The 10,132-nt window shown below is 36.2% G+C and overlaps 1 protein-coding gene across 2 annotated transcripts; it reads right to left on the minus strand.

Moving 5' to 3' along the window:
- On the minus strand, positions 737 to 9,886 carry LOC109234043 (serine/threonine-protein phosphatase 6 regulatory subunit 3-like). 2 transcript variants are annotated; one of them, XM_019399883.1, is made up of 19 exons: positions 9,585 to 9,886; positions 8,778 to 8,881; positions 8,547 to 8,633; positions 8,341 to 8,416; positions 8,172 to 8,246; positions 8,017 to 8,070; positions 7,291 to 7,350; positions 7,060 to 7,176; positions 6,358 to 6,452; positions 6,046 to 6,251; positions 5,663 to 5,760; positions 5,198 to 5,301; positions 4,894 to 5,059; positions 4,656 to 4,778; positions 4,052 to 4,134; positions 3,176 to 3,317; positions 2,956 to 2,985; positions 2,758 to 2,828; positions 737 to 1,942 (listed from the first exon to the last, which is right to left on the minus strand). In XM_019399883.1, exons 1-19 carry the CDS (start codon positions 9,621 to 9,623, stop codon positions 1,114 to 1,116), a joined length of 2,559 nt encoding a protein of 852 aa, XP_019255428.1. In that variant the 5' UTR covers positions 9,624 to 9,886; the 3' UTR covers positions 737 to 1,113. The 2 variants fall into 2 exon arrangements, with proteins under 2 accessions (XP_019255428.1, XP_019255427.1); XM_019399882.1 differs by having other exon boundaries at positions 737 to 1,945.

The following is a 10,132-nucleotide window of genomic DNA, read 5'->3' on the forward strand; positions in this document are numbered from 1 at the left end:
TATAAAACAAATCATAGGATTATCTTAAATATATAAAAGATACAGTATCATTCTTTGTATGATAAAACAAAAAAAATGTATCACATAAATTAAAATAAAGATAGTATATAACCAAAGAGTGGTGTTTTCATAGTTCTTTTTATTTGCCCCTATGGTTAAAAAATATATAAATTAGTTTTAAAATAATTGTATTTTAGAAAATTGAGAAAGTATTAATTATTTGTTCTCAAATCTATTATTGTTGCAGTAATTGATTTTTTTTTTGAAAAAAAAAAATATCACCAATATTACCAATCTTCAGAAAAAGTTTGAAAATAGATCAAGAGTGATTTAATCGAACAACCCTCATAATTAATCTATCAAATAACTATCTTAATGGATATTACAAAATCTTTAATAATACAACGCTGTACTTCCCTTTGTCCCTATAATATATTATATATATATATATATATATATATATATATATATATAATATATATATATAATTTTCTTCAAACGTTATTTCTAATGAGTGTCAGAGTGTGCAGCTTTTCATACTCACCCTGATTTCTTTGATTAGAGCAAAAGATGCTTGTTAATCTTATTGTCTCGGTCATATTCAATCGCATAGTAAAAAATGCTTAGCAGATTCATCCAATTAATCAGCAAATGTAGCTTTTTAAAAAAATTAAAAATTTAAAAAAAATATATATATATATAAAAAAAAAACAATGCACCCACACCCAACATATGATTATCAAAGCAGAAAAAAATGAGATTATATTGTCTCAACAAGGCAGCGTTTACGCCTGCTCCTAATGGGATGGAGAACTGAGATTACTCCAGAATCCATACAACTCCAGAAAGGTAACGTCGTACGCTAAGACGAGATGAAATCAAAAATTTTACAATGAGAACAAAACCTGAACAATAATCATCAATAAGCGTAACAATAATTAATTGGTGACAACCTTATATTAGCCTATCGTTTGATCCCAATTTTAAACAAAGTACACTGTACACATCTGCTGCATAAACTCACCAATCGAATGTTCGGGATCCTGGAAAGTTCGGCATCCTGGCTATCAGCTCTGGATCCAGGTTCAAACCACGATGAATAGATCTCCAGAGTCATTCCAGTACGGCAACTTCTTGATCGACTCTCCAGTAGTTTGCATCGTTGAACTCTTTTGTTCCTGCCCCACCATCATCTGTGGTTTCCTTTTCCGGTGATTTAGGAACAATGCTCCTTTTCAGTGGAGCGGCTTCGCCAACAATCCCCTCTTTAAGAGCATGTTCCATCGCCTTCTCAGTACCCTCAATTTCCACGCCAACAAATTCAACATCCTCTTCAAACAACGAAGGAACAGTGGCTGCTTTCTGAATAGAATCAGATCCAGATGAACTTTTGCTCGAACCAGGGGATGAAACACCATTTGGAATAGATTCTCCACTGCAACTAGAAGTGGAACTAAGTGGTGGAGTTGCTATCTCCCCAGAGTAAGCAATATGGTCAGCAGAATTATTATGATCTTCAAATGGGTTCACACTGGATCCACCAACTTGAATATTTGGGGAATCTCCCCATGCTACCCATTCGGGTAGAGACCTGTCTCCAAAGGGGTCATCACTGCCTGACGTCTCAAAATGGAATGGAGTCATGTCAGCTGAGGCGACTGCTTTCTCATTCTGTTGATTGAAGTCTCCATTATTACCGGAATTGGCTCCACTTAGCCCATTAAACGTGTTTGAACTAGAACTGGGTGTTGCATTAGAATTTTTGCTCTCAGCCAATTCATCCTCTTCTCCAACTACCACTTCATCATCACTATTGCTGTTACTACTATTTGACGTTCCATTGAGATTAATATCCTCCATTACATCAGTAGGTGAGGTACTCATTGAAGCATCACCAATTCTATCATCTTGGAACGCAAACCAGTTTGAATTTGTGAACAAACTGCTGCAGAAGTTGAAAGGCGGGAGAAAAGGAAAAGATAGCCGTTATACAAACAGTGATAAGTCCTAACAGATAAAACTGAGATGTTACAACTCTAAAGCCTAGATATACTAACTTATTGCTTAAACTCCAGTAAATTTTAAACAAATATAAAAGATCATATGCAAGTGGAGATCTTGTAAAGACTACAGCATGTTAGGTCGTTTTACAGCCCCCCCCCCCCCCCCCTTATAAGAGATGTATGTCCGTTTTCCTGATTTTAGAAGGTGTTATGAGCTCATGTTAGTTGAGCCATGTTTTCATGCGAACTCTTCAATTTTTAACACACGGGAAGACCCTAAAAAAATTAAAAAAAACACATTAAGTAGGCGTTTGGACATAAGAATTGTAAAATTCGAAAAAAATGGTGAAAAAAAATTTCAAGTGAAAATGGTATTTGAAATTTTGCGTTGTGTTTGGACATAAATTTCAGTTTGGGTTGTTTTTGAAGTTTTGTGAGTGATTTGAGTGAATTTTAAAAAACAGCTTTTTGCAGTATTTCAAATTTTAGAAAATTTTCAAAATGCATCTTCAAGTGAAAATTGGAAATTTTATGAACAAATGCTGATTTCGAAAAAAAGTGAATTCTTTTTGGAAAAATCTTCCATCAAAATTTATGTCCAAACGGGCACTTATTCAAATAATTGGAAAGGAACGCATTTCTCTTTCTAGTCATATGTACTCTTTTTTCTTTTTTCACTTTCTTTGCTAGAAGAGAATGTGCTCAAGTGACTCCTTGACAAAATTTCCTTCAGAACATGAGAACTTGAACTCACCTCCCCTGGTCATCTGCCAACCTAAGGGATGATATCACAACTTCAGCAGACTCATCATCAAAATAAACATCCTACAAAGGCATGAACATAAGACTCTGATGAATACCAGGGCAAGCAATAACAAATAACAAATGCAATAATGACCGGTAATATGTACAACAAGGAAGATGAATTAATCAGGGTATATGAAAGTATTACCTCATCATCTCGATCAAGAGCTCCACGCCCCTGGAAAATGCAAGAAAGACCTGAGTGAGCTGGTAGTGAAAGTCTCCCCATAACCAACGGTCGATATGGGGTTGCAATTCAAAAATGTTAATGAGCTTACACGTTCCTCTTTTTCTTCCTTTTGCATGCAGAACCTCACCCTCTACCACACCGTCCCAAACTTCCCCTCCCAAAAACGAAAGAAATTTACCTCTTCAGCATCATCATTATCATATATGGTGTAGCGGAATGCTTGACTCAGATTATTTGCTAAAGCAGCTACATCATAGTCTCTGTCATGAACATCTTCCTCATCGCTCTCCCTTGTTCTGTCGTGCAATGCAGTTGGTCGGCTGGTCATACGAATAAAGGACATAAACATAAAGTCATAAACTCATTATTTTGTGGAAAAGCAGCAAAGCAGAAAAGGGATTAGCTAATAAACTTAAAAATGTCTTTGCCTCCAAAAGAACTTTTCGAAACCACCCTTAGACCTCCACTTGTCTTAAACAGTTCTTCAAATCCACATTTATCCCAATGAAATTCTGCAAGCCTCTCTTGACAATTTCATTAACGAATTTCCCTCAGAATTTGTTTCATCTAATACCGACACATCTTAGACGCTAGATCACAACAATGAACAGTATATTGTGTCAGATTGTTGCGAGCGAAAGCATGTGCTTTCCGTTATTCCTAGCTTATCCCACCCACCCACATTTCTCTTTTCCCCATTTTCTACTTCCTCCTCATATTTGAATATTCAAAAACTTGCGTAGAAGGAATTGCAGACAGGGAGTGCAGCGCTTGTTAGGACACCAACACCAACACTATAATGAATGACTTGCTTGAAGTATCCGATACTTCAAACTTCATTTGTTCATACTCCTTATTTACTTTTCCATTCTGTACTACTACTGTACTGGGGCATCATTTAACATATATATAAAAAGCCCAGAAACTGTTCCAAGCAATAGCTTCAGTAAAATAATTATCCAGCTTCAGATCTTAAAAGCATAACGCAGACAACCATTATGGGTGATTTCATATTGGCAATCAAGTAGCAGAATCAGAAAAAAGAGAACCTTACCCACAAGCCCAGCGATAGACATTTTCTATTGTATTACGCTCCTGTAAAACAGTAGTATGCCAATCACTCCATTCCATATTCTTCTGGAGTACACAGTGTGCAGAAAAACAAGTGAGAACAGCAATATCATTATTAAGAGACGATACCAATATCAACAAATAAGTAGCAGGAAACCAGAGAGAATCAACAATTTCAATACCAAAGGCCAAGAGATTCAGCATATCAATACCAAAGGCCATCTCGAAATAAACTCTGCCCGCATGAGGAGCGATTATTGATTCATGAAAAGGAAATTTTTGGCAACAGATCATTCAAACTATTTTGATTGTCATGCACAGCAGAATATATGTCAATGCAGTCTCCAAATTTGTCAAAAAGGAACCAAGTTTCAGTGCACAATTTTTTTAGAATTTCTGGTGTGGAAAGGCAAGTAATTGTTTGTTAAAATTTTCCAGTGGCCCTCATGGAGTTTCCAAAAAGAATGTTATATTAAAGGAAACACAGTAAATGTTAACATAAAGCTTCAGTAATAATTAATTCAGAGAAAGACTCGGGACCTAGGTTTAGAGAAGCATATCAAGCAACAAAATTATATAGGACGAACCTCGAGATGTGCTCGAATGCAGTTATCATTGTTTGCCAACTGAACGAGTTTGTTAGAAATCCTAGTTATATGCCCTATGTTACCTAATCGGGGTGCTCGTCTCCCAGTAGCTGGTAAAGTGGGCTGCATCAGTTAAAAACACCATTAAACACTTACACAAGTCATTACCAGCATTAAAACTGCATTGTTCAAATTAAACAGACATATCAAAGGATTTTGTTGCTTCACAAAGATTAACCTGATTTTCTTCACCAGAAACTGTAGGCTGTTTATCTGTTTGAATAATTTTCCCAATCAAATTGCACTCTTCAAAAAGATGGTCGACGATTGCAATGTTCTTGCTTTCCAAGCATGAGTAAATTATACTCTCAACATGATGATGCAACGCATTGTTATAAGGGTACCTAGACAGGAATTAAGTAAATAGTAAGAATGTCAAACAAGAAATTGGTTTTAAAAAATTCAAGAATAAGGATGTAAGAACATTCAGTCCAAACAATTTATAAGGTAAAGAATCCAGGAACATTGACATAAAATCTTACTCAAAAAAGAGATTCAGGACCCTCTCAATTGTTCCGGAGCTAATCAATTCTTTCTCCGCAACTTCATTGCCAGTTTTCAGTAGCACAGAAATGAATTCAACAATCTACAAGGAAGATACGACACTTCTACGATGAGATCAAAAGACTTGGACAAGATTACTAACTCAATAGACCACAGACACCAATGCTGCAAGCATTCAAGAATTGGATGTACTTATTCAAAGCCTACTATCCCAAGTACTAGAACCTGATAAAAATATGACAAGTTGCCATCAGAGCAACATACACAAGATGTACAACTCCTTTGCAAGAGAAGATAAAAATATTTGATCCCTTGACAAAAAGAGGAAACATCATAATAGTGAAGTTCTCTCTTCGCATATCCTCCTGGGGGGAAACGAATCAAATGGAAAGGAATAATAGAAGGCCATCCTATTTTGTTCCAAGAACGTAACCAAGACAAACCTTTAAGCGATGCTTTCCTAGAGGCGGCCTGAGTTCTCCATATGTTGTTGGCAGAATCTTCTCATCAGATGACACATTCAACAGCTCAAGCAAGCCACCTGTGCCATAAATGAAGCAAAGTTTATTATACTGTATTACTGTTCAAGATGAGATTCAAATAAAAAAAAATCACAAATACAAGTAGCATTCTACCGGTAATTTTTTTTCTTGCTTTTGCCAGGTGGCAGTACAGAATCACTTTGTAAAGGCATTGCATTTTTTACAATTCTCTACCAGCTGGTCTCTAGTAGAGAACTTGAAATTGACCTCTAAATGGTAGGACACAGGTAAACAAGTATTCAATAACTCAATACCGTACGAACTTCCACAATCAGAAAACTTACTAAGTTTAGGAAGCATTGCATCAATAGTGTCAGGATTGGCATGCACGGGAGACTCATAAACCTGCTGGTTCCGGAAAGAATACATCATAGTTGATGGAATTGATCGTTTAGGATCAAGCAGAGATATGCAGACAGACAACGAATGGACAAGGGAAGACTTCAAATGTGAGTCTTCGAGGGCATGACCAAATATCCTGGCTACAAAACTGCATCCAGAGAAAGTTGCAGAGATTAATGAATTAAACTTACAATATATAGAAAAGATATGCCAACACATATCAACTTCCAAGTATTAAAAAAAGTTCCACAAACCTTGGGCTGGATAGTTTGGTGGCCAGGGGGGATGGTGTGTTTCTGGTTATTGCACATAGTGCTTCTGCTGCATTAGCATGTACTTCGGGAGAACTCTGAAGGGGAAAAAACAATATATCACGAGATTCGAACTTCGGATCGTCATTCCGTAAAAGACCAAGTCGCAAAGTGCTTCCACACACAAATTAGAAATATATGAACTATTACCAAGAATTAAAAACGATAAAAGAAAAAATAGATTTTCCAGTCAACTCAATTAAGGTGGAGCAACAGACATGCATTCATAATTGGAGGGGATTTGGCCCAATAGTTCAGTGGTATGGTAACAGACATGCATTCATAATTGGAGGGGATTTGGCCCAATAGTTCAGTGGTATGGTAACAGGTATTCCAATCAACTACTGAAAGACATCTAAGATCCTTCTGCTACTAACACCAAAAGGCCATTAGACTCTGCGCACCGCTGAATAACCAACAACCTAAGCATTTAAACCGGGCAAAGCATGGTTGGATGGATGATTGATAAAGGCACTACGAAATAATAATGATACAAGGGACACAATAATAGATACCAATGATCATATAATACTCTGGAAAAGACACACCCAATACTAGAATACTCTGTGACATTTTGCACTAGTATATACATCCACAACCACCAGCACAGCGAATTAACATAAAATGACGTAATTTTTTACTTACAGAGGGGCTCAATTTGTCCACTATCATTTCTAATAAGCTGCTGTCAGCCAACCATTGCATTACATCCATGGTATTGGGGTACATATGATCATCAGCTCCTACAAGACGCACCAAAACCTACAAAGAAAGGACTTATTTAGAGGAAAAGAGAGTCTTCGCTAGATCAACCATCACGATTTGACTTTATTAATGATTGTGTCAGATGGTAGAATGAAAACCAAGCTTACTAACCTCCATTATGGATGTTATACCAATCAAATCCACCATCTGTTGAAAAACATCATGATGGGCCTGTAACAAAAAATAAATAAACACCAAGTCCTTAAGAGGAAAAAGGGGAGACAAAATGCATTTAAAACAAGCATTTACACATTTCAAAGCAATCCACTATGCATTAAATCAATTTCTATGCAGTGTTTGCAAATGGAATGGCCTAATTATGGATCTTAAGTGCTAATTCCCGCCCAAAAACAAGATGCCTGGGGCAAACTTTCTTACATTGGAGAGCTCTGTGTTCAATAAGCAGTTTAAACATGTGATGAACTCATGATCCTCCTAGCTTCACCGCCCATTAACCCAGATTAAGTAGATTTGCAAGAATACACATCAATATCAACTTCCCCAACAGATTCTGACAACTTCGTTAAAAACATAATGAAGATTCCGGACCCTAAAACTACTCGTTCCCAGCATATCAACTTTCATCAAAAGAAGGTAAATGCCAAGCAGCCAAGCACAAGCTTCCAAAGAATGCAAAATGAGTTATGCAGCTTTAGTATTAGAAATTGTAGGCTTCTAGAATATAGGATGAGTTGGAATTTGGAAAATGAAGCAACGGCTTAAGCTCAAGATGGAACAGCAGATAAAGTCCGACACATGGAAAAAACTATTAGAAGAAATGGGAGTGTGTCAATAACTTGTACAATTCATAATGTGCAACGAAAATACTAGGCAAACCTGAACATAATTCATAAGTGGAACAGTCTTCCGCACCATAAGGCATATCACCACCTACAATGCAGCAAGAACTACATAAAGCAACTTGTTTTAGACCAAAAAAACGATTCAACAACTAAGACCAAGGTATTTTGTCTGGATGAGTCAAATTTTACCTTACTAAAATACCCAGCTAGCAAGGCGCTATGCGGACGACTTGGTTCCAAAAAGGAAAAGAGCAAATTCATTAGCTGCAGCAAGACAGAGAGACGATTGAAACATCAGAGCAAGAGAACTTCATTTCTTACTTAAAATTATCATGACTGCATCTTCTGAATACAATACCTCTTCATCATCCACTAAAGTCTTAAGGATGACATCAATTTCACAGGTAAATATCTCACAGGCAATGAAAGGGAACCTAGAAGGTGAAACAACATTAAAACCAAGGAAAAAGTGTTGCTAAATTACTATATTTAAGAAACTGCAGACACTTGCAAATACAACTACTGGCATAACAGTTAAAGCGAGGTCATGTCCTAGAAACTTACTTAAATGTTCGTTTGCTATCGGCATCCTCGGAAGGCTCTTCAATAATGTAGTGCAGCAACTGCTCAACCTGGGTCCTCTCTCTCAAACTGAAATGCGAAAATGATAACCATCTTACTGTGAACTTTGAAATTTATAGCTGAACTAATAAACAATTAGTCAGGAACACTATTCTCTCCAGGGGGCATGCTAAATTAAAAGCATCTATATAATGAAAATGGGAGAAAATATACAAATTTATGAGACGACTGTTCAAAGCTTTGCATTCTTGGATGATCTCTTCTTCATCAAGCAGCTCTTCCAAAGTGAAGTTTTCCTTGTCTAATACTGCTTCAACCTAGAATTCCAAGGGAAAAACAAGTCTTATCATAAGCAACAGCACTCACCAGGATGGAAAGAAAGTCAACAGAAAGAGCAAACAAACACACACTGCATTGAGGTAACAGCTTCATTGAACAGTATTTACAGCGCGAGCTAGACTTAGTCAGTGTCGGAATAAGAATAATGCAACACCAGGTTATGCAAGAAAGAGATGTACATAAAATGCTAGGAGTACCATATAATTACATTACGAAATACTCCTGCCAGCAGATAGTGCTTACAGCTATAAAAAGACTCAGCAATCCGAAAAATACTCCAACTAAAAAACCGTTATAAATCGCATAGATCTTCACTTTTACCAAAGTTCGTTCCTTTTAAAACTTTCTTATCTCTTTTCATTGATTTTATTTTTTTATTTTTTTATTTTTTGTTTTGTTAGATTTGAGAGTTATCATCGTGAATTCAATTAACATGCAATACTATTACGATTCTACTCACATTTGAATTCATTCGAGGTGTGCCAAATTATAAAATCAAATGAAACTTAGCTCAAACTAAAGTATCATTAACTAATTATGACGAGCTAAACAAAGTTAAACGGCCACAGTAAGTAACTTTACGAGCAAAATATAACGGAAAATCAAAAAAAAATTGAGTCGATAAAATTCTATTAGCTCAATCTATTTGAACAGTAGATAGAGATGGATCCAGAAACATACTGGAGAACAAGAGGAAAGAACTGGAAGCTTCCAAAACATATTCGAATCAGATAAACGGCGAGCTACAAAGCAGGCGTCGAACAGATCTGTAAACCCTAAAATTGAATCTAGAGATTCGAGATGGAGGACGGAGAGGTGAGGGCTTTTTCAAGTATTTGGAAGCCAAAACCCTAGCTTAGCTTTTGAAGATCAAAACAAAGCGGAGCCGTAAATACCGATAGAGGAAGAGAGAGAGAGAGAGAGAGTTTTTGTCATCAAAATGGCAGAAGAGAAACGAGGGCTACTATAACGTTTTCGTTGGATTGGGGATGCAAAAGTACAAAACTACAAATTGAATTCACGAAAACTCAAAAAATTATTAAATATAACTGATTACAACATTGTTATTTGTAAATATTTAATTAATACTCCTTTTTTTTAACTGTAATCATGAAACTTAATATATGATTTAGTACAAAATATTTGAATCTAAATAATTTTTGAGATCGTCTCATGTATCTGGCCAAAATCTCATGTAAGTCAATTATAGCATGCAAGAACACCAAAAA

The sequence above is a fragment of the Nicotiana attenuata genome, chromosome 11 (genome assembly GCF_001879085.1).
Source record: "Nicotiana attenuata strain UT chromosome 11, NIATTr2, whole genome shotgun sequence".
Lineage (NCBI taxonomy): Eukaryota > Viridiplantae > Streptophyta > Magnoliopsida > Solanales > Solanaceae > Nicotiana > Nicotiana attenuata.